Source organism: Brachyhypopomus gauderio, chromosome 1, assembly GCF_052324685.1.
Source record: "Brachyhypopomus gauderio isolate BG-103 chromosome 1, BGAUD_0.2, whole genome shotgun sequence".
NCBI classification, from domain to species: Eukaryota; Metazoa; Chordata; class Actinopteri; order Gymnotiformes; family Hypopomidae; genus Brachyhypopomus; species Brachyhypopomus gauderio.
This window is the reverse complement of record NC_135211.1, coordinates 14,859,446-14,884,689: the sequence shown is the minus strand read 5'-3', so window position 1 is coordinate 14,884,689 and position 25,244 is coordinate 14,859,446. Positions and strand designations below refer to the sequence as shown.

General features: G+C 44.9%; 1 protein-coding gene across 5 annotated transcripts in view; it reads left to right on the top strand.

Annotated features, from left to right (window-relative positions):
* Positions 1–4,402: 4,402 nt before the first annotated feature.
* The window catches only part of kcnc1a (potassium voltage-gated channel, Shaw-related subfamily, member 1a), a 32,253-nt gene continuing 11,411 nt past the window's right edge, over positions 4,403–25,244 (top strand). For 4 of the 5 annotated variants that reach the window (XM_076998512.1, XM_076998517.1, XM_076998522.1 and 1 more), the window contains exons 1-2: positions 4,403–5,910; positions 19,600–20,530. In XM_076998512.1, coding sequence (XP_076854627.1) covers positions 5,341–5,910; positions 19,600–20,530 — 1,501 coding nt within the window. In that variant the 5' untranslated portion in view covers positions 4,403–5,340. The remainder of the gene's footprint in view (positions 5,911–19,599; positions 20,531–25,244) is intronic. The other variant, XM_076998507.1, reaches the window with a different exon arrangement.

The following is a 25,244-nucleotide window of genomic DNA, read 5'->3' as shown; positions in this document are numbered from 1 at the left end:
TAACAGCCAGAAATCTTGCTTGTTTGTAGGTGACCAAATACTTATTTTCCACCATTATTTGCAAATAAATTCTTTAAAAGTCAGACAAAATGATTTTCTCAATTTTTTTTCACATTTTGTCTCTCATAGTTGAGGTCTACCTATGATGTCAATTACAGGCCTCTCTCATCTTTTTAAGTGGGAGAACTTGCACAATTGGTGACTGACTAAATACTTATTTTCCCCACTGTACCTTGCTAGTCTTATCAAATGACCACGGCTTTTACTATCTTGCTTGAAAAATTTCATAATCTTCTAGTCAAAATTTGTGCCATTGTACTATATATACCAATGGCTGAAATGATCACCAAAATATTATGATAGGCTAAATATTGAATGCATTGCAATCTTGAATTAAATCTCATAATGATAATTGTTTGATTTGATCATCAGTTCTTTTGATTTTATTTCTATAGCACATTTGTGACACCTTCTTAATGAATTGTACACACATACACACACACGCACTGGGGCAGTCATGGCCTCGTGGTAGGCAGGGCCGGCGCCAGAACATATACAGTGAGGGGGCGTCAGAAAATTTCAGGGGGGGCGAACGTAAGTTGTTGACCGGGGGGGGTGGGGGGGGGGGGAGTGCGAGGGGGCACCATGTAGCGATTGTTGTGAAATAAATGGGTCTTATTTTTTACATTGAGGGGGCGGGACACCTCGCCTGAGGGGGCGACGCCCCCATTCGCCCCCCCGTGGTGCCGGCCCTGGTGGTAGGGAACTGGTCTTGTGACCGGAGGGTTGTGGGTTCTATTCCCAGACCTGAGGCCATGACTGAGGTGCCCTTGAGCAAGGCACCTAACCCCAACTGCTCCCCGGGCGAAGGGCTGGGGCTGCCCACCGCTCTGGGCACGTGTGATCCACAGCCCCCTAGTAATCAATAGTGTGTGTGTGTGTGTTCTGACTGCACAGATGGGTAAAAAGCGGAGGACAATTTTCGATTGCGGTGAAAAAAATCACAATTGACAAAATATGGCACATTTAAGAATAAAAAAGAGAATGGTGGAGAAAATGAACAATTTCAAGCAAAATTTGGCATCTTCTATAGTCCCCCCCGGAGATACTTTCTATAGGCAAACTTAAAGATGTCTCAAATAAATTATCCACGCTACTGACACTAGTAGTAAAGCAAAGGCTATTCAGAAAAATCTCGTTGTTCATGCTTCCATAAGATGGCGCTGTTGCGCTATTTCCGGGTACATAATTTTGATGTAGGCTGTGTTCGAAATAGTCTACTATATACTACTGGCATACTGATCGAGCCCCAAATCAGTATGTCGTATGCAGTATGTGACCAAAATGAAAATTTCCAGTACGCGAAACATACCCGGATGACCTACTACTTCCGCAAAATATTCCAGTACTATCCCCGTAGTGTGCTTTGCTTTTGTCGCATACTGGAAACTGTACTGCATACTACTACGAGGACCAGTATGCAGTATCCAGTATATACTGAGTCCAGTATGCAGTATCCAGTATGTAGTAGTCTATTTCGAACACAGCCTATATCTTGAGACACGTTGTTTTCTCTGTTATCATTGGTGGCTTTTTATGACGGTTTGTTATATGCTGTAGTTCGATGTAAACTGTTGTACATTTGCGAATGATATTAAATTAACACTGGACTGTGCGAATGTGTTAGAAAACGAGATGATCAAAGAATACTGAGTTGTAGTTTTCCGTTAGTTTGTCCCGCAAACCTAACATACAATCTCAGCTCAAAGGCTGTCCTACGTTTGAGGCCAACAACACTTTCGAATGTCTTAAGGACATAAATCAATCAGTCACTGTTAAGTAATTGCCGTGTGTGAGCGCAAAGGCCAGCTAAGCCGTAGCCTACTTCCACGACGTCCTCACAGAAAACTTCTCTGGTACCCATGAGTGCATACCCACGAGACAGTAGGCTCAGGAGAAAGAGCGCCTCTTTAATCAGCCCTAATTGCTCCCCTTTAGCACTGGGCAAAGACCCCATTCTCATCTAAGTACAACTTAAGTTTATCGCCGATTCATAACTGAGAACAGAGAACAAGAAACGACGTTTAAAAGACGGTCTTGTGTGTCTTGAACAACTGTGCAATGCAATTTAAGACAAATCTATACTCCAATTACACAGTGGCGGACTTAGCAATTTGGGGGCTCAAGGCGAATTTAGCTAGGGGGTCCATCAACATTAATATGCGAGAAATAAGTCAGCTAATCAGGGGGCCCCTACAGGAGATACCCGTCGCTGCAGAAGCAAAAGTCCAGGGGGTGGAGCTGGATCTTAGATCCACCATCGTGTTTTCATTGGTCTGAAGTAATTGCACTAAGCAGAGTTGTATCAGATTAGCCATTCCAAATCACCGTTGTCGTCCTAAATCGCTATTCTTATTTACTCACATGACGTTCATTTGTGAACAATCACGAATGTGAAAGTAGGTTAATAATAAACCAATTTTCATCTTGCTAATGCTAGTAACTAGTTTCCTTTGGTGATTATACTAAATCTGACTGTTTCTGTTTGCACGAACAACCACTGTTAAATTGATCTAATCTAGGTGTCTAAGTAAGTGACGGTAAAAACTGATGTTAGAAGACGAGCGGTTAGTTAAACAGAATACAGATGTATTAAATACTTATGTATGTTGTGTTCTTCATATTGGACATAAACTGTTAAATTAATTCGTGTTTGCTGTAGTTACTTAAAATTTGTAATGGTTGTGCTGTTCGGTACCGCATGGACACATTGGCTGCATCTCAATTCAGGGGCTGCAGCCTACGTAGACCGCGTAAACCGCAGCCCACGGTGGCCACACACTTCGAAGGCCGGGTAGGCTGCATCTCACGGCTGTTAAATGAGACAGTCTAGTCTTCGCAAGACGTATGTTTGCGTGACCACACTCTGCCCTGTTTCATACGTTACATACGTGTTAGCGCGCTGTCCAACAAATATCACATCACCCACAAATGCCTAAAAGAAAATGCGTTGAACATGTATTCACATGTTTGGCGGGAAGTATAACTTCATAACAAAATTCAATGTATTTTTATAAACTTTACTCTTTAGTAAATACTCAAAGCACAGGTTTACCTGCAATATCATTAATAACTGGCATGTTATTTAGCATCTCATTGCAGTATAAATGTCCATATTTTAAAAATACCGACATTTAAAAACGAATTCTTCGGCCCGTACACTAGACTCCGCCTGTTTATTGTTCATAGAGCAATGAATCCTGGGATATGGTGGGACGCGAAGGATACTCAGATGCATCCTTCGTTTTCGGGGTTTTGAAGGCTACATTCGTCGGCCGCATAAGAAGGAGTACACGAATTGGCACAGCCTCGTCGCGGCGCAGTGACATAACCGGCCTACAAATGCGCACTTCGTGGGCTGCAGCCCCTGAATTGAGATACACCTAATGAGAGGTATTGTTATTCAGTAGTGTGTGCATGTAACGGCCATGATCCTCATTAACCAGTTCACTGAAAAACTTCACAACTAATATAATGCTATTTATATTTTTCCAACCATCTATAGATGTATATCACGGTTTTGAAAAAAGGACAGATGCTTTCAGTTGTGCAGTGCACACCTGAAGTGTACCGTCCTAACGAAAAAAGTATTTTTTATTAAAGGTAAAAAAAATGAAATAGCCTACATATTTAAGAAATTATGTTGGCAATCACAGACCATTATTCTTGTCCAATTTTACGTTTTCTTGTAAACTTTAAAAAAATGTGTATTGTGTTATTTAAATAACATTCAAAGAACATTTTGATCTTTAAACGGTAAAAGGGTTAATTAATTGGATTTCTATTTCCTGCTCGGAAAACGTAAGCGATACGTAGGAGGAGGGGGCTCCGTCCCCTGGACCGACCAAAAGAAACTATGGACGGTGGGAGGAGTTGGATCAAGATCCAGCTCCACCCCCTGGACTTTTGATTCTGCAGCGATGGGTACTTGCCCTACAGTGGGCTGCAGTGGGAGGGGCCCAAGGCAGTTGCCTAGCCACGCCTCTATGCAAAGACCGCCTCTGCACTTACATTTAAATCCTAATACTATTTGTCGGTAGGTCGTAAATCACCTGAAAGAGCACAAGGCCAAATTACTAAACCCAAATGAAAAATCAAATTTAACCCTAAAGTGGCCTAAATTAACAGCACGAGGTAACTACTAAACAACTCCAACTAATAGACCATTTTATTGCAATACGTGAACTGATATGTTCAATATGGAATTCGCGGGGCGATTCAGCGCATTCTCGTGTTTGCGACGACAGTGCCTCGGTCTGAGCCGTCGTTTTGAGTGGAGCTCTCCCTGGTGCTGAAATTATCCGAATTTCTTTCCATTAAGCTATTGCGCATGCGCGTCAGTGGAAGCCATAGGTAACTGGTGTTGTTACTCCGCAGGAGTGACTCCCCTCGCCTCTCGTGTGCTTGCGGCGCACAGCACGGAGAGATAGAGACGCGAAAAAAGGGTCGTTTCAAGCAAGATATCTCTTTTATGCGATCAGATAGGAATAAATACTGAAGGATTCTCACGTTTTCCACAGTAAGATGGAAAGGATACCTTCTCTGCCACATACAGTTTGACGCCGCTTCACAATCAAGAGGTAAAAATTGTTGATGGGATAACTTGTTTGCTTACTAAAACTTTGTGTTTTACTGGTATTTGGACAGATAATGAAATTGAACACCGAAAAAAAATGTTTAGGAAAAAAAACGCCCAAATGTGATCCTCAAGGATCTCTGTAGACATCTCAGCGTGCCTGAGGAGACAGAGACTGTAGGCAACAGGGCTGCATGTGGCTGCGATTCTGACACAGGAGAAGAGGAGCGACGATCACAGACTACACTGGGTGTGAGGAACGGAAGAGGCGAGCGCCTCGTCGGACTGGACCTGTCCCTTCTCAGCCACATCGGCAGCGTCGACTTCATCTGAACGCTGTCATTGCGGTGATCCGGACACTTCTGCTGGATCTGTAAACGAGGATAATAATGATTTTGGACAGCCTGCTTTTTGGAGTCTCGGTTCGTGTCTTCGTGGGAGGTTAGCATTTGGAGCCTTTTCGTTTCTTGCTACCTTCAGCCCATCGGACAGAGCCTTGTAATTTTGGTATCACCACCGCGAAAGGTGTAGTGAGCCAAACAGTTGTCACGAGCTATGCGTAATTCAACATAGATTTCAGAGGTGCGCAAAGAGCACATTTTATGTTCTGGTCTTATTATGGTTGAACTTGTAAAAAACTAATTCCACCGTTGCGCACATGTTGTAATAACTGGACCTTGTTCGAGACATGCCTAAGCGACGCGATGGTCCAAGGCGACGAGAAAGACCGTGTTGTGATTAACGTGGGAGGGATTCGACACCAGACCTACCGCAGCACCCTGCGCACTCTCCCGGGAACTCGTTTAGCCTGGCTCGCGGAGCCCGATGCCCACAGCCACTTTGATTACGATGCCCAGATTGATGAGTTTTTCTTTGACCGTCACCCGGGTGTCTTTGCGCACATCCTCAACTACTACAGGACTGGCAAGCTGCACTGCCCAGCAGATGTATGCGGTCCGCTGTACGAGGAAGAACTGGCATTCTGGGGCATTGATGAAACAGATGTGGAGCCATGCTGCTGGATGACCTATCGCCAGCACCGAGAGGCAGAGGAGGCCTTGGACAGTTTCGGTGGGGGGCCCGCCGAGATGGGTAATGACGAGACCGAAGGAGATGGCTTGGGCGACCCTGGAGATGGAGACGAGGACCTGGAAATGACCAAGAGATTGGCGCTGGGGGACTCGCCTGACGCAAAACCCGGCGGATTATGGCAACGTTGGCAGCGTCGTGTTTGGGCACTCTTTGAGGACCCTTATTCTTCTAAATATGCAAGGGTGAGTGATAACACGTCTCACACAGGGACAAGTAAAGTCTGTTCCTACCGCCATACCTCCGAGTTTTGGTTGTGTCTTAAATTATTCAGCTTTTCGGGTTTCCTTGAAAAAGTACATCATCCCTGTCTGCTGCGGTGAAGTTATGAAACACAACATGTTTTATAGAGAACCCTGCTATAATGCAAGGAAAAGCGCATTTTATGCGCAACTGGTTGTTCCACTTTTATGTGGAATTTATATTTTAGCCCGTTATAACGTGATTCCTTTTTCGGAGCAGTTCAAATGTTTCATTTACATTCTGGCGATTACAGGCAGAGAACGTGCAATCTGCCCAGGCGTCGTGTTGCTTTGATCGACAGCTTCCTCGCCTACAATACTGCTGTGCAACGCGACGTGAGCTCGCTCCCCAGCCGCGGGCGTGCTCGTACACAAATTAATCTCTTCGGGAGCGAGATTAAAGAGAATGCATCACGCGGCAATGCCTTTTCTTTATTTATGTACCCACGCTGTTTTGAGCTACACATCCGACGCGTCATTAAAGACGAATATGTCTTTTCCATTTTAAATGTGATTCGAGGGGGTTAAGATGCTTATTAATGCAGAGTCAACAAATGCTTTCTAAGCATGCATTCGGTCAGGTACAATTTTGACAATCAACGGCATTTTGAATAGTTCCTTTAACCTAGTGAACCAAAAAATTGTGTTCAAACTGAGATAAATGTTCACATTAAATGAATTTGTAACGGTAGCTTAATGTTTGCTCTCAGAGATCTGTGTTTGTCAACAACAGGTGCACACTGGTTGAAGGACAATTTCAGCAATAGGTTGTATACTTTTAAAAAACAAAGTTGGAATTAAACACTTTACTGGTTTGCCAAAAAAACCAACATATAATTTATTATGTCAAAACGTTTCTCAGCTGTAAAGTATTCACTTAAAGCTTTACTCATGCTGACTAATATAGAGCAGATTATTTTTACACAGCCTGCACTGAATGTAAAATGACATAATCCAGCTGACAGGTGAAAGTGATTAGACAATCAATCCAATAGAACAAAACGAAGAATATATTCCAAAACCAACAAGACACTCATCACAACAAGATTTACTCCATGTTTCATGTGCGAATTCACAGAACGTACATCAAATTATAGTGTGCAGAGTGCTATTTGGAAACACGTCATCAAAACAAGAGTTGTAAGAACTTAAGTCATAAAGCCATAAACTGTTCTTTTGGCAAGGCTACTAGAAAATTACATTGCTTAACCAGACGTTGTGAAACGTTGGTAATGTATTAGTATTAAAGTAGGGTGGCAGTCGATGGGGACATAAATGAGGTTGATAAATTACTGGAACGGAGCATAAGAGATAATGCAATGCAAGCAAACACAATAGCAGTGCATATTGAAATGCATAGAAATGCATATTAAGATCAGTCTGTCTGTTTACAAGTTTATTTTAGTCTTGACAAAATTCTATACTAAACATAATTTGTTGTAAATCACGCTTCCTATTTGGAAGGACTGGGACTGGGTTATCTAAATATAGAAACTTAATGGTCGCAAATTTTCAATGGCCCTTGTTAGAACGATTTAAAGTGTCTTGATGTGCCTAAGAGACAGGAGAGGTCCATTACAGCTGAATCATTGTGAATTACATATCTATGCTGCGTTGTGTACGGTTGGCCTGTAGTTCTTGAATCAGCTAGGAGTGATTCAGCTTTTAAAGAGTTATTATCAGTGAATCAGACGTGAGACGAAGCGGCAGCTTGCCGCGACGTGCATCTGAATTAATCAAAACGTGAGTCATATGACCGAACGGATTACTATCTAAACACCCATGTCTGCGGTACCCCGTGCACAACAATGCGCGCGGCTTCAGAGACGGAGGGAAATGGAGAAAAGACTCTGTGCTGCGCTCATCTAGCAGCTGTTTGTGTTGGTCTCCCACAGGCACCTGATATATTCATGTCCTTGGCAGACGAGATGCCGTTTTCCCCCAGTATATGTCTTGGGAATGCGTTACCGTGGCAACGGGTTTTCGAGCCCAAATGAAACTGATTAATTGCGCGTGCTCTTTCATGCAGAGTGCCAGAAAACGTGACAAACTTTGCCGGAATTTTTGCGCCTTGTGACTGTGCAGCAACAGAAAGCGAGTGGTTCGTCCACTTGTCTCACTGTGTAAAATATGCTTTGCATATCGTTGGGTTAAATCTGCCGTGAGATCATAAATGTTTAACTATAAGCTTTTTGCTATAGTCTATAATGGAATCACAATCTAATTGACTTCCACAGGAACAGCAAGGAAGATGAGAAGTGCCCTTGAATTCCTAAATGCTGAGCTAGAATGTCAGAGGTTACTGAGCGGTAAGGCTGAAGACTACCAGCTCCTTCAAATAAACATTTATTATTCCTCACTGGTAATCGTGCAATGCTGCAGAAACATACTCATGGTTGTACTTAATGAAGCACTTCCCTGGAAGGTCATTATCAGTTTCACATCAAAACGCTCCATTTTTGTTGGGTCATGAGCAACAGCAGATTTTAGTGTGGCCGTTATTTATCACTGATAGTCACAGATTTCTCCCCATTATTCTTGTTTTTCACTGTTGCTCTCCAGACGAGTTCAATTACCTCCTTTATCAAGACCAGGTATCTTGTTACTGTTCTGTTTCGCGATCACATTTCTGCTCCCAAGCATGTTCTGGCTATTACACGCACCGCTGGGCGATTGTGCTGGTCACAATCTCTCCAAATCTGCTGGTCAATACACAAGTGCACCTGTCTGCCTGTGCATAGGGGACGTGAGCTGGGACGAGTCCAGGACAGGAGTGCCTTCCTGCTCTGGGGATGTCCCACGGCTTGGGGCATGTCTGGTAATATCGACTGGAGGGACAGAGATATGTCATCCCCTCTGCCTTTGTAGCACTCTGTTCTAATGTTCAAACCGACATTAGCAGTTGTTTAAAGTTGTTTAAACCAGCCTATTTAAATGTCTTTGGGCTGGAAGAAGGGAAAGTGGACTGATAAAATCCAGTTAAAAGTAAATGAAAATGTACCCCAAGTAAGATGCAGAAAATGACATTGTTCTAATGTTACTCTCAGCATGTCTTTGGCAGTGTTTGCTGGGTTGCTGGTGTTTGTTTGTGGTGTTTGTTCCTGTTTCCAGTGTTGTTTCAGGGAGAAAAGGTATGTGTTTACTCCACAGCGGAGTTGGTTCTTGTACCTGCGAAGAGAGAGAGTTTGCACATTATCACCTGTGTCCTCCAAGGACTCTCCTTAGCTGGGTGACCAGTGCCAGGCCTCAGAAGCACAATGCATGCTGGGCCACGGTTTCCTCAAGGCAGGCTTGCCAGGGCGTGTGCTCCATCCCTTACTCGGCACGTCCTGTAAACAAACCAATTAAGACATTAAGGGCCTAAGAAATAACCAGTAACAAGTCAAAATGCACAACAGTCATCTCGAAACAAGTAGTAATGCAACACACATCAGCTGTTGGTAACTTGTTAGGAACCCGCACCTTGAGATCAGGTGAAACTGCACATGTGACAGAACAAACTGAAGAAAGGAAGAGGAAATAATTGCCAGACACTATCAGGACGGACTTCAGAGGACAGGCAGGGGTAAGTTGAAAGCCCCGTGTGAGAGACAGAAGGGAGGCACGGGGGAGGCGGGGGACACTTTTATCTGAATGGCCGCCTGGTCTGACGGATGCTCCGAAAACCTAGGCTCATCCGACTGCTCTTGGTTGCCATAGAGACCACGGAGGGGTTGAGGAGCAGTGGGGAGGAGGAGACCCATCACAAAGAACTGATCACAAATGCAGTCAGGGCATACAGCTCACTGAATTACAGACAGGAAAAGCAATCTGCTGCTGTCACGACGAACTTGCTTAGCAGTCCAGCTTCCCATGGGGGAAGAAGATGCTAGAATCACATGTACGGATGACATAGGGATATAAAAAAACTGCTATAAATCTGCTTCTGTAAGAAAGACGGCTTTCATATTGAGTCTTCAAACACAAAAACACAGCAAAGGTTAGACGTTTAGAAATTCTTATAATCTAATCTAAAACTATATTTAGACATTTATACATAATCGTAATTGAAGTTCCAAAACTTTAGGAATGATAACAGCACAGTGTACACAGTTCATATAGTGTTTATTGCTTATAGAGGTACATATTGAGATAAATATTCACAGACTGTTGCAAACTGGTAATATCTGAAATGTGTAGAGTTTTGTTTTAGAAAGTCAAGCCAGGAAGGAAATAGCATTAAGACAATGATGCATTTTCTAACCCATTATTTTTACACATGCCTGCAGTTTTACGTAATGCTTTATTTATATACAAAACTAACAGATATAATTGGGGGAGCAAAGCTTCTTTCACCTCTGATTCATGTTTATTTTATAGAGCCTTTTTTTGGCCTGTTTGTCTTGCGACCGTCTGTTTCCTCTTCCCTGTTTCTCTCTCTCACGTTTCTCTTCTCTTTTTCTTCCAGTGACTAATAAACTGCCTTAGTTGCATCACTTTCTCTTTTTAGTGGGTTCCCATCTTGTCTGTAGTGAATGATGTCTAGACAAATTAGAAGGCGTGTGCAGAGGGCGTGGCCAGATATCACAGCATAGACAACTGTACATCCCGCCTGGAATTTGTGCTCTCTATCTGGCTATTGCTGCAGCAAGAGTTTGTGTGGAGTAACAAGGATTCTCTTGCTCTCTGAATGCTGAGCAGAGCTCGTCCCTGTAGGGAGCTTGGCGCGATTAGCATTAATTAGGCTGCAGAAACAGGGCGAGGACCAGGCCCTGTTAATTAATGGAGAAGGATAGGGAGGGTTCCCATTACTTAGACTGCACGCTCGCTAACCTTTCGTCTGTTTCATTGACAGTGATCTTCTCACCAAGGAAGAGAGAAACAGCAGGGTACACTGGAAACCTGGGATCTGTTCTTCCCACAACGTCTTCTGTTATATTCTTATAATTTGTAATATGTAAGTTTCTACTGATATACAGCAAGTGTGTATGTGACATTCAGCTTGATATAATAGAACAAATTGTACAGAATTGTACTCACATGTCATCTGGCTTCTTGATACAGAAGTTATGTATGTTGTGTACTTTTGACTTATGTAAACAGTGTATGGGGATGTACAGACATAATGAGGTTTACCAGATTAATTCTGACATGCGGTGTCATAAATGTATGTAAGCACTCCTGCAGAGCACATTTGAACATATTCTGCTATGAACTCTTTAGAGGTAACATGACAGTTCGGACAAAACACATGTGCGTACACACGCTCATCCACACACAACCCCACACACACCCTCACACACACCCCCACACACATTGAACTGATTCACATCTTGCTCATAAATGATTATACATATAGACAAGTCTAAGCATGTAGACACCTGCACACCTTAGTGCACCATTCATTTCCCCTCCCCTTGTCTTACACCGCGACGCTGAGCAGACAGACCGAGCCCCTTTCAATAACGTCACCCGAATCTTCCTAATTATGTCAACCCCCACCTATGTGTCCCCCCCTCCCCCGGGTCTGCCTAGGGAGCAGTAAGTGGAGCAGGACAACCCCTTTAAAAAGCAGCGGGGCAGTGCCTCCAGAGAGAAGGCAGCAGCTGTGAATAGATTCGGTGCAACCCAGTCGGGAGCCTGGACGTCAGACACTCAAACTGGGGCACCCGTAGAGGCTAAGACTTGCGGTGCCAGGCTGGTGAAGTTTGTTTAAAGGATGCAGCTTTGGGAACAGCTCGGGTAGGCGTGGCCAAGGATCGGAAGGTGCTTGTCTGAAGAGTTATTTCTTGATACAGGCTGTGTGAACTACAGACACGCAGTATATCTGACACCGATGAGAAGCTGTGGACTAAGCCTTCCCCTGAGGCCCCAAAAATCGGTGGTGATTTAGTCTGTGAATGATCACCTGTCAGGTCCTGAATTCGCCTACTCACTGGAAACATGTGAATTAGGCTCTGAAACGTGTTGCTGCATCATTAACATTGACTTTAAGGTCACTCACATAGTCAAGCAAAACCCGAAGCTTGTCTGGAAGCGTGCTCCCTAACGGCAGATCCCAGAATAGAACAATGTACACGGTCCCTAACGTAAAGCACATGTGGAGTACTGGTGGCAGGATGTGCAGAAGGAGAGTAACTGAGGAGGTGCACAACACTCCCAGCATGGCGACTCTACAGCGCGAGGATTGTAGTTTGTGCGGCTTAACTGGACGAACAGACGAATGGGGCACCGAAGTGAGAGTTGTTGATGAGTTACCATGGAAACTGGCTCCTTCTCCGGCGGCCAAGCAAAAACATAGTAATTAAAGTAACGTGATGCCACACAGCTGTCAGATCACCGCTTACATGCAAACGCTCCAAGTCGTGTGCAAATATTTGCCATTGCATGAGGCAGATCCCAAGCTAAAAGATATAGCAATATTGTGAGTGTGATATAGTCAGTCCACGTACAGGTGTACACTGAAATGAATATGTATACAGGTGGGATCAGGACAGCTGGGTGTCGGGCGTGAAGCAGATCTATTCTCCTTCACCCATCCCCTTTAATATGGTTTTCAATGTTTTGTTCCAGTTGATCTGACTGTATGCAGGCCGAAAAACTGCAAGCGTCTCCCTTCACCAATGGAAAGTGAATATGAGCTCTAGACTTACACCCACAAAGTAAAGGTCTGCCTGGGGTGTGCCAGCATGCTGGTGACTGTGATAATATTGGGTCTGTGCAGGTTCTGTGTACCTTCAAAAATTTGGGAAGGGCACACTAGTGTACAGGTAAAGTGACGTGAAAGAGGTAAGAAAGAACCGAAAAATCTTTTGAGGTTGTTTCTCATCGTTAATATCTCTGAGGATTTTCATTTGTCAAGCATGCATCAGGGAGTCTAGATTTTACCAACACCAAGCAAACCTGGATACCCTGCTGGGAGATTCACCATGCAATCTAGCAGCGTTCTGTCAAAAGTTATTTTCATGCGGAAGAGGTTCACCAGGCTGGTGGAGTTTTGTTCTTCCCTGGGTGTCAAGGTGACGTTCGTAAGAGTGTCTCCTGTGTAGGCACCTGCTGGGACTGGGGTTGTATTCTACACTCGCACACAGTGTCAGTTGTCTTGTGGCTGCGTGTACCTCCTGGTACTGTTCTTTGTAAGAGGTCTCTTGTGTACCGTAAGGGAAAGGGCTGTAGTGTGTGTAAGGCTAGTGTGTGTGTGTGTGTGTGTGTGTGTGTGTGTTTGTGTCTCCATACGATGACGCATATGCAGTATCAGTGTGGGTGGAGGTGACCATAGCAAGCTCCCTGCTGCCCCACAGTGGGGACAGTGTTGTCGCACATGGTCAGGGCAACTGCTCCACACAGGCCCTTGCCAGGACTCTCGGGATTCTGACGTGCGTGCCAGGCTTACGTGACAGTGGTACCCCACAATGCCCTAGGCCTGCCCTAGATGAAGATGTATATATGGGGATCTTTGTATGGTCATCTGTTTGTACACTGCATTTAGCCTTCCGTCATAGAGCAAAAGAAATGGAATCGTACATTTTTATTTATTTGTTGTCAGAGAGGGAAATCACTAGATGAGCAAAAACCCTGTTATCAAGGAAAATTTGCAGGCAATGTTATTGCCAGTGACCACCACATAATCACTTTGTGAGCAAGTACTAATTCAGTGATAATTGAGTGGTGGCAAAATCACAGTGTCAAGCCCCTGGTCAAGAAGCGTGGCAGTAAACTCATGGCGGGAGTAGAACCACTTGATTTTCACAACTCCTGCTGCCAGACACCAAGACGGTTGTGGATGCCAGGAAAGCCCAGCAGCAGATCGCACACGTTCTCTGGTTCGTCTTTCATCTCCTGTGATGTCTTCCAGACGCCTGCCCTTCTGACCACACACTTAGAGCCAAATGCGTGAGCATCATTAGGGCTTTATGAAAAGGTCTGCGCAGTGTATGGGTGGAGGAGAGTGGGTGGGGTTGGCGGAGGAAGAGGAGAGGCTTGGTGTAGGGTTGAAGCCACCGGAAGGAAAAAGCAGAGAGAATGCGAAAATACTGACTCACAGATATTGACTCTTTCTTCTGATTGAAAGTTGAGTGTAATCAAAGCCAAGGCCTGTGAATATAATGCTTACATGTGGTAAAACGTTTTTGACCACACGGGCCTCACTGATCAATCCTGATACATTGTTTGCTTATTGCATTAGAAACAGCTGTGGTGTACAGTGCCGGTGCAGTCTTCTCTTCAGCTCTCTCTCTGCCCTATCTGTCCAATCCAAAGGCCTACTGCACTCTTTTGCACATGGCCCCCTTTGCCAGCTCAGTAAGTGGACACGGCTGTTTTCATATTAATTTCTTATCAGCAGACTAGAAAGGAAACCTGACTGAAAGCTCACTCTAGATTAAGAAAGTAATACCCGTGTGTAATGGACAGATGCATTATGGGCCCTCTGTCTGTACACATGCCGTCCTCGCTGACGGGCTAGGCAGTGGAATCACGGTTGAGTGGAATACATTTAAGAATTATTGTAAACTAATGCAATTTGGGTGCATGGATTCAGTATCATGAATTCTTATGTGTAAAGTGCTGTCGAAAGCATCCTGTTCAGCTACCTCTGGCCTTTGAATTTGCCTGTTACAACTAACACATTATCTCCGCAATAGATTGTACAAGACTCTAAAATATGCATTGAAAACATACTGGACCCAGATGAGCTTGGTAATGTTTAAAAGATGCAGCTCATACACTGATATAACAGTGCAAGTCTGTTATGATATTGAACACATATGTGGGTAATAGTGCCATTATGCACCAACCATAGTAAAGGATGAATTGAGACTCCAAAGACAGGGAACTTCCATCTTACTATAACATATTTCTTATTTTGAAAAAATGTCATGTAGAATACTGATGTCTAAAAAGACACTATTTGAACAATAGACAAGAGAAAGTTTCATATATGTAATGATGGAATAATCTTATCTTTTAATTCCTCGGCCTGAATTGCATATTATACTTTTGTAATGTCTTCTTTTTTAACAAGCAAACTTACTTGCACTGAAGACTTGTTGGCTCAGCAGATCCTTACTGCGGGTTGTTCATATATGTTTTACTACAGCTCGGTTTGTTCTCACTGGGGCTCGCCTCAGCACAGTGAATGCGCTAGGGGCTTATTATGCAAGGGAGGATGTTCGTTCAAAGATGCCCCTGTGCTACTGGCCCTTGGTGAAGTGCTTGCGTGGCATTTTAGAACCAGTCAGGTGCCGCTGGCTCCTTCTTTAAAGCCCTCCACGACCGCATGAGTTTCATCTTCCTCCACTCTAAAAAGAAGCGTGACCTGTGACATTTCTGAAAGGGCAACACTGGTCTCCAGTGGCTTGACCTCTGACCTCCCCTTTGACAGCCTTCTAGGCCAGAGACACAAGCTCGTGTCCCCGCAGGGGTGACCCGCCGCGGGATTAATACGAGCGGCCATGCCTAAAGGACAAGCATCAAAGGGCGACCTCACGGGCCGTCTGTCAGTGTCTCTCACAGCCACAGGACTTTGATGTTTCTCTCCTCTCATGCACTAAAACAAGCAGAGCGCCGGCATCAACTCGCACAGCTGCTGGTGAGGCTGTGTACAGTCGGGTCCATCCGTGCATCTAAAAGAGCGTCGCGGCAATGCGGAAATGCACACAGATCCCCAAATGTGGGAGCGAGGCAAGGCTGGGTTACATAAGAGAACGTGACAGGCTTTCATCTACAGGAAGCGAGGTAGAGTGAGAGAAAAAGGGAGAGACAGAGAGACGTGATGTGAAGGAGAGGAGGGTGGAGGCTCTACTGTTTTTGAGGCACTTGAACCCCCCACCCTCCCCACCCCTGTAATGTTAGCAGTACACCTGCAGCACAGACAGTCAGACAACTAAGCCTCGTGTTGTCTTTAGGGACTTTCACTATTTCTGTTTCTAAGAGGATAGTTCCTCAGAGACTTGAGTGTGTATTGTTTTAATACAGTAGACAGGAAGTCATCACACGTGTCAGATTTATTATAGCAGTAATATTCTTGGTTTATTGGTGCGTGTGTGTTTGTGTGTGTATGTGTGTGGGTGGGCGGCTGAGTGTGTATGTGTATGTGCCTGCCTGTTTCATGTGAGCACTACAACACCAGGGACAGATTTACAAATGTTATAATGCAATTGAAAGGCTGCACCAGGTCACTAACTGGAGAGGTAGAAAAGGTACACATAGCTGTATCAACCTCTGATTGTACTAATTACTAATCCCTGCTTCTGTAACCACAATTCAGGTGCATTTTAAAAGGAAATAAAAAAACAACAACAAAATCGAATTTTACTTTCATGAAGAACAATACCTATTTATTTGCACATTAAATTGGATGGAGGCCAATTGTGTGGTGAGCTCGTACTGACCGCTGTTTGGAGACAACACCAGGTCAATACCACACTCCAGCGGTCACAGGTCATGTCTCTGGGGTTCAGCCATGCATTGTTAATGCACTAAGATGGACTGATTGCTGATTGATGCTGCACATGTAGTGCTTAACATGTTTATACCAGATTTACAAATTCCACAGTTTTACAAATGCTAAAGTTTCAAAGCAGTTTGACTAGTTTATACTAAGGGATTATTGGGTCGAAGGTGAAGTGAAGAGGCTCTTTGCACAACGGACACTTGTGCTACTAGATCCAGGGTCCTGCATCTGCTGACATGGTCCTGTCACGCTGAACGTAGTCTGTAATCTGTGAGGCTGTAATCTGTGACGCTGGGGGTGCACAAGTGTTTTGTCTTGCTTGGTGCCGACACGTGTAGGAGTCTGTGCACGTGGCTGTGCTGCTCACGTGTGAAGCACGTGAGGACACGCTGTGGGGGGACTGAGGAGAGCACACTGCAGAAATTGTTTTGAAATGTACTGCAAGGTACAGCATGCTGTAATTCTGAGGAAGCAGCTCGGCACAGCTAAAACCCTGAAGCTGAATTAACACCCACAGCGTTTATGTAAGTCCAGCTACTCCCAGTTCAACACCAGTTCAACATCAGTTAAACACTAGAATTTTTGCTGAGTAAGGATCAATTTTGCCCTGAGTGTTTATCATACAATGCAGTTGGTAGAATGAAATGTAGATAAATAAAATATGTAAGAAGACTGATGTGATGAATCATTGGATTTCTTTCCATAAGATCAAACAGAGGCCATTTAATCCTAAGGGCTCATTTTAACCACTGTTTGATGCTTCACAGAAAGAGAGAGAGAGAGAGAGAGAGAGAGAGAGAGAGAGACAGACAGACAGACAGAGACAGAGAGAGATAGACAGAGAAAGAGAGAGCGAGAGAGAAAGCCTTGAAGTTTAAGGGTACCTCAAAGGAACATCTGCCTCTCTGAATCACTCTAGACCAGAGTCTTTGTTATTTTACACTAATGTGTCCATTGTTTTTATTTAAAAGGAGAAATGGAAAACGGAGGCCATTTGACTAGACAAATGAGAAGTCTATTACAGCAAACTCAATATGCATTGGTGGTATATATGTACATTATGCATTTGGGAAAGTACCAAATTCTACATTTTTATATTTTACATTTGTTACAGGCGACTTGTATTATGCACGTTAGTAATTTGCATTTGCATTTGCATTTGTACAGCAAATCATGTGTCAAATAATTTGTGTATTTGTAGAAGCACATTATTTCTGTATAATGACAGAAGACAAAGACAGAAAGGCCCTAAAACGGCTCCAATCCCTGAGCGAAGGCTACTACAGATGGTAGGTTTACGCAGCTGTCTTATGAGGCTTACAAAGAATTCACATCCAGTCACATCTACTGGGGCCCAGTCACATCTACTGGGGCCCAGTCTCCAGCTCTGGCTTTTCAAGGGATCCAAATATAGAGGTACTGTCTGTCAGTGGCTGATTAAGGGTTTATCCATTTGAGTGCCTTTTAAGTTGTCATCTAAAATACATGTGTAGAGTGCATCACAGCTACTAAGAGTCTGATGCTCCAAATACACACAGTCATCAGGAAGTAAGGGCCTGTTTTTATTTAATGCATCTTCTATTAAAAATGATTCAGTATCCTTTAAAAAATGATAATTGAATAAAAAAATGAATATTTTATATATTTGTACAATGGTATGACTGCAGTGTAAATCTAACATAAAAAATAATTTATAATATATATTATAAGGTCACAGATGTTGGTATAGTGACATATTCACATCAGTGGGATATATTAAGATGTTGCTAAATATTTGAATGCATTCATACCATGTTACATGCAGAACTGCCTGTAACAACAGTAGCAGTAATTAAACATTTATGCAGTATGCCCTTCTAAAAGACATTAAGGGGCTTAGGGGACAAAGTCATGAATCACCATGTCCAGTACTGATGTGTTCCTGTGTACGTTTCCACCAGAGGTTGCAGAAAGCAAAACCCTGAATGTCTGGTACTGATCACTGGTACTGGTACTGATCTAGCACTCTGAGATTTCTCTGAAATATAAAGTGCGTTATAAATAAAATATTATTATTACCATTTTAAACAGAGTTTTCTATTTGAAGGCTAGCTGACCACACCCCTGAACACACCCCTGGCCACACCCCTGACCTAATAATAGAGTAGTCATAAGTGGAGCTACACTTAATCACCACGCCCACCTTCCGATGCTGTCGCTAGACTAAATTGTCCAACTGTGGCCACATTCAGGTACCGGGATGCCACTGGGATAACGTGAGCTCTGGAATGCTGAAGGAGCTTAAGCAGTCATTACCAGAACCGAGAGTATTTTCAGCTATACACCACCGAAGTACCCTCATCATAAACATAGGACGAGAGATGCCTGAGATGTCATATTTTAAACAGACATCTTTGTCTTTGCTGGAAATATGACCTCAGGGTTATATATAGGGAGAGTGGTAGCTTTGGTCCACTCCATTAGAGAGCAGCATCCCAGGACCTCTCTGGGGCTGGCTGTATGATGCTGGTTAGATCAAGTGGCACCCCATTAAAAGCAATGACCTACACTGCACTTTCAATACTGCAACTTTTAGGTTCTAAAAGCACAAAGATGTAGTAATAAATCTTTAAAGGTTCATTATAAAAATGTGTGTTGAGCCCCAAATGGCAATTAAGATGAATTATTTGTTGCAAAAATGACAATGCAAAAGGAACAACAAAAACAAACAGACGTACAGATAAACAGTGAACACCAATGAGGGTGCAGGAGGCCTGGCATAATAATGATGGATTTCTTTACGAGATAATAGCTTCCTGACTTGGCTCCACCTAGCTTCATTCCTGTAAAGAGCTGTTTCTATTTATAACAAATTAAATGAGGTATTGACTGGTGAACAAGTATGCATGTGTTTCGGTCAAGCTATAAGGTATTAGACGCTATAGCACAGGCTTAAGCTGAGCAGTAGCAGTGTCACTCTAGGCTGTGGGGTTCTTGCTAATCAAAAGCATTTTGAAGGTTTTATGTTCATACTTGTCAAAATTTACCAGACTGTGAAAACAGAAGAAAATCTAGTCAAGTGATTAAACTGTCATTTAGTCAGTGTTGGACTGGATCAGTGCACGCTTAATGAGCTTCCTTCTTCAATTCTTCAATTCTGCTTTCTCTCTCTCTCTCTCTCTCTCTCTCTCTCTCTCTCTCTCTCTCTCTCTGTCCTGCAGTGGGTGGCGTTTGCCTCTCTGTTCTTCATCCTGGTGTCTATAACCACATTCTGCCTGGAGACACATGAGGCCTTCAACCCCATCATCAACCGCACAGACATCGACCCGGTAGACAACAGCACACGCGTCTACCAGGAAACCGAGACCGAGGTCTATCTCACTTACATCGAGGGCGTGTGTGTGGTGTGGTTCACCTTTGAGTTCCTCATGCGCATCACCTTCTGCCCCGACAAAAAAAAGTTTGTGAAGAACACGCTCAACATCATCGACTTCGTGGCCATCCTGCCCTTCTACCTGGAGGTGGGCCTGAGCGGCCTGTCGTCCAAGGAGGCCAAGGACGTGCTGGGCTTCCTGCGTGTGGTGCGCTTCGTCCGGATCCTGCGGATCTTCAAGCTCACGCGCCACTTCGTGGGCCTGCGCGTGCTGGGCCACACGCTCCGCGCCAGCACCAACGAGTTCCTCCTCCTCATCATCTTCCTCGCCCTGGGCGTGCTCATCTTCGCCACCATGATCTACTACGCCGAGCGCATCGGCGCCAAGCCCAACGACCCGCGAGCCAGCGAGCACACGCACTTCAAGAACATCCCCATCGGCTTCTGGTGGGCCGTGGTCACCATGACCACGCTGGGCTACGGGGACATGTACCCGCAGACGTGGTCGGGGATGCTGGTGGGCGCCCTGTGCGCCCTGGCCGGCGTGCTGACCATCGCCATGCCCGTGCCCGTCATCGTCAACAACTTTGGGATGTACTACTCGCTGGCCATGGCCAAGCAGAAGCTGCCACGTAAAAAGAACAAGCATATCCCCCGTGCACCACAGCTGGGATCGCCCAACTTCTGTAAGTCGGGCGTGAACTCGCCCCATCACAGCACGCAGAGCGACACGTGCCCGCTGGCCGCCCAGGACGAGGTTTTAGAAATGAACCGAGCAGGTAGGAAACCCTTCAGGGGCATGTCCATCTGAAAAGAGAGCGGGCTGAATAGCCTTAGGCTAGGAATGAGACTGACCCTGCTCCCCCCCCCTCCCCCCCTCCTTCCTGCCCCGCCCACTGTCTCCCCTGTTCTCTCAGCATGATACCTGCTGTCACACTTGTGGACTGAATGCAACATTTTTCTCACTTACCAAATCAAACCAGGCAACTGCAGCACACCAACCTTGGGCAGCATTCCAAAACCAGCCATTCAGCATTCTTCCATTCTATCCACACACTCACACACACACATACACACACACACACGCACACACACACGGTGCGGAGCCTTGCTCCACATCACACCGCACACCTTTTTTTAAAGCTGTGAAATGTCCTACTCTGGCACATTTGAAGGTGAACTGAACTCCTAAGGTAAGCCCTTAGCACACTCATTGGGCTCTAGCATAGATCCACGCCAGATTGATCCAATTGATTCTCTGTGTCACTGAGCGTGGCTTCTGTGACTCTGTGGTGGATGAGTGTTCATGAGGTAATGCAGTCGATAATGGCACCCGAGCCCTGTCCTCATACCACTGTAGCAGTCCCGGGACCTTCGGTCATTTACTCGACTCTCCTCCCTCCTCTTCCTCATTAGTGGCAGCATCATATACCCATGAAGCTGTTTTGGGTTTGTTTGACCTCAAGGAGTTATATGCTACGCCCCCCCCCCCCCCCCTTTATTTTTTCAAAAAAATTGGCCAAACCCAAAATTACATTTAATGGTACGAACAAAAAACATTGGTCAGCAAATAAAACCTGGGCCCCAATTTACTCAAAACTGCTGGTTCCTGCTTGTTGCTATGGTGAGCTGTTAGTGAAAACGCTGGAAATATTTCCTCTTTCAAAGTCTTCTTGTGCACAAAAATAATAAAAAAAATATCAAACAGGTTTAAATGTTTGATATAAATTTCAAACCAACACGTGTGGGTGTTCAAAATGTTCCAGCTTTTTGCCATTGAAGCAGTAAGCAGCTTGATACTATGCAGTGCTGGGTTTGGCCCTGAGATTGAGCACACTAGAGGTGATGCCACACCTATGTGTCTTTGGGGCTCGACCCCATGCAGGGTTACATCTACTCAACACTTTGATCTGAATAAGCTTACAATTACAACCAAGTACAACTCAGTGTTAATGGCCTTGCTCAGGGGCCCAAACTAGTAGTTTGACAATGTCAGGGCACGATCCCTAAACCTTTGGCTAGCTACTCCTGTCCCTGAGGGGCAGCTTTAGTCAGCAGTGATCAAATGCAGGACTGCCAAGCTTATTTGTTCCATTCCATCCATCTGATACCTGTGTTCCTGCTGCTGTGCTGTCATTAGTCCAGAGACGGCTGTGTCTGATCTCACCGATCCTTCAAGTGCTATTGGTGCACGTTCACTGGCCGGTGCCACTCCACTCTGTCTCAGTGAGAGGAGAATAATCAGCAGGTCGTACCTGTTCTGCTCGGCTTCTTGTGAGTGAGGGGTTTGTAACGAGAGGAAGAGCAGACAAGTACCTTCACTGGTACTCAGAGACTGTCTGGAGAGAGAGCGAGAGAGAGAGAGAGGAGAAGAGAGAGGGAGCGAGGGGTGACACTGGTTAATCTTCATCATACTCAGTGAGAGGCATTTCGTTAGTGTGTATCAGAGTGGCTCAAAGGGGATTTCCCCACCCCCAGGCTGCTGAACAGATAATTATACTGCATATGTACCCATACAAATGGGTGTGCTCTAGATTTCTAGACACACACACACACACACACACACACACACACTTCATGGCTGCTAAAAGTGAAGCAGGTATTCCAAATGAAGTGTGCGCACAATCAGGCTAACCACAGGTACCCCACGTGCATTTGACACATTTGACAGACGCTCTAATCCAGAGCAACGTACATATTTCAGCAACGCTACAGGTAGGTGAGTGTAGCATTAGAAGGCTTGCCCAAGGACAGTTATTGGTATAACACCGAGCACATGCACCAGATGGGGGTTGAAATCCAGTCCTCCACAGGGGAGTCAGCGTTGTTGCCCACAGCACTCTACCAGTTACCGCTACTGTGCCTATAAATGGAGCATCCCATTTTCACTTGAACAGTCTCACGTGTGTAAATGTACCCATTCTTAAAAAAAGATGAGTCTATTTCAGAACCAATGAATGGACCTAGAAAGTGCCTGTCAGAGCCAGTTTGTGCCTGTCAGCCAGTGAAAAGAACATGCCTGCCAGCCAGTGAACCCCCTGGTTGATAATGACTATTTATACATAAGTACATAATGAATAGCACAATTTCTGGGTGCATTAACAATTCAACAGCATTTCGGTTCTCATTTGTCAAACTAATTTAGCTTTAGGTGTTCAGAAAAGAAAATAAATCTGAGAGAATGGAGTGCAGATAATTGCATTATCTCACCGTCGTGATGAAGAGAGACTGTGACAGGTGCCGAACTGAACGAACTGGGTGAATAAGGATGTCACTATCAGTAAGGAAAGATAGCAGTGAGTCATCACACAGCACGAGAGTGTGTGTATGTGTGTGTTTGTGTGTGTGTGTGTGTGTGTGTGTGTGAGAGAGAGAGAGAGAGAGAGAGAGAGAGAGAGAGAGAGAGAGAGAGACAGACATAGAGACAGAGAAACAGACAGAGAGAAGTAGTGTCATACTATGACATGAAAACATGAAAAGCATCCTGCATTATTCACAAGTTATGACCTCCCATTCTGCTCTAGCCATTATGGAGGATTTAGGCTGCAGCAGTAGTTAGGGGGACGCCAGCTCTACGGATGCTGATCTCTTGTTTTTTTCATTCTAGTCATCCCCCCCCCCCCCCCCCCCAACACACACACCCCTCCCCACTCTTTTTTTTCTTTTTTTTTTATTATTACTGTGCAGGAGCATGTTGCCATGGTGACGGTGTCTAAGCAACCACACAATAGGAACGGGCCCTGCACCTAGCCGCAATCATTCACTCCACTCTCACGACTCTTGTGCCACATGGCACCGCAGAACACACACTCACACGCCCAAAGGCAAACTACCGCACAGGTGCGCCAAGTCACGTGGGCACCGTCCCCACCGTCCCACATCGAACGTCGACGCTATTTTTTTCACTCACTTGTTATCAGTGATTCAACGAACGTGAACTATCCGTGACACGACGACAATCCATCAAAGCCCGTTCTTCGTTTAATGCAAGATGGCACGGCCGTGAGGCCCGGACGGTTGCCGGGGACGCGGTCCGTCTGTCTCTCTCCGTGGTAATTTCGGCACCGGCCGTTTTTTTTACACTGCATAGAACTCCAGTCTGTCTGTAAATGGCACAAGGGGGAGAAGCTGGCCAATCAGCTCGAGCCGCTTGACTCCGGGCACGGGACCACATGGAGCAGGAGCGTTACGGACAGATGGCATTTGTTAAACTGGCAACAAACAGCACAACACAACACACTTGGAATCAGTGCGTGTGCATACACATACACCAGGTTTTTAAATCTGTTAAATAGTTGCTTGTATACACACACATACACATGCGTTCATGCACATGTACAAAAACAGAAGTTTAGATGAAGTGTTGAGAGAATTTTTATTGCTGAAAAAGGCACATGACTGCTAAAACACATACATAGACGCATACACTCACTGGCCACTTCATTAGGTACACCTTGCTAGTACCGGGTTGGACCCCCTTTTGTCTTCAGAACTGCCTTAATCCTTCGAATCCTGGCATAGATTCAACAAGGTACTGGAAAGATTCCTCAGAGACTCTGGTCCATATTGACATGAGAGCATCACGCAGTTGCTGCAGATTTGTCGGCTGCACATCCATGATGTGAATCTCCCGTTCCACCACATCCCAAAGTTGCTCTACTGGATTGAGATCTGGTGACTGTGGAGGCCGTTCGTGTACAGTGAACTCATTGTCGTGTTCAAGAAACCAGTCTGAGATGATTCGCGTTTTATGACATGGTGCGTTATCCTGCTGGAAGTAGCCATCAGAAGATGGGTTCACTGTGGTCATAAAGGGATGGACATGGTCAGCAACAATACTCAGGTAGGCTGTGGCATTGACACGATGCTCAATTAGTACTAATGGGCCCAAAGTGTGCCAGGAAAATATCCCCCACACCATTGCACCACAACCACCAGCCTGAACCGTTGATACAAGGCAGGATGGATCCATGCTTTTATGTTGTTGATGCCAAATTCTGACCCTACCATGCGAATGGTACAGCAGAAATTGAGACTCATCAGACCAGGCAACATTGTTCCACTCTTCTATTGTACAATTTTGGTGAGCCTGTATGAATTTTAGCCTCAGTTTCCTGTTCTTAACAGGAGTGACACCCGGTGTGGTCTTCTGCTGCTGTAGCCCATCCACCTCAAGGTTCAACATGTTGTGCATTCAGAGATGCTCTCCTGCATGCCTCGGTTGTAACAATTGATTATTTGAGTTACTGCTGCTGTTTTATCAGCTTGAACTAGTCTGGCCATTCTCCTCTGACCTCTGACATCAACAAGGCATTTATGGCCACAGAACTGCCACTCACTGGATATTTTCTCTTTTTCTGACCATTTTCTGTAAGCTCTAGAGATGGTTGTGCGTGAAAATCCCAGTAGATCAGTAGTTTCTGAAATACTCAGACCAGCCTGTCTGGCACCAACAACCATGCCACGTTCAAAGTCACTTAAATCACCTTTCTT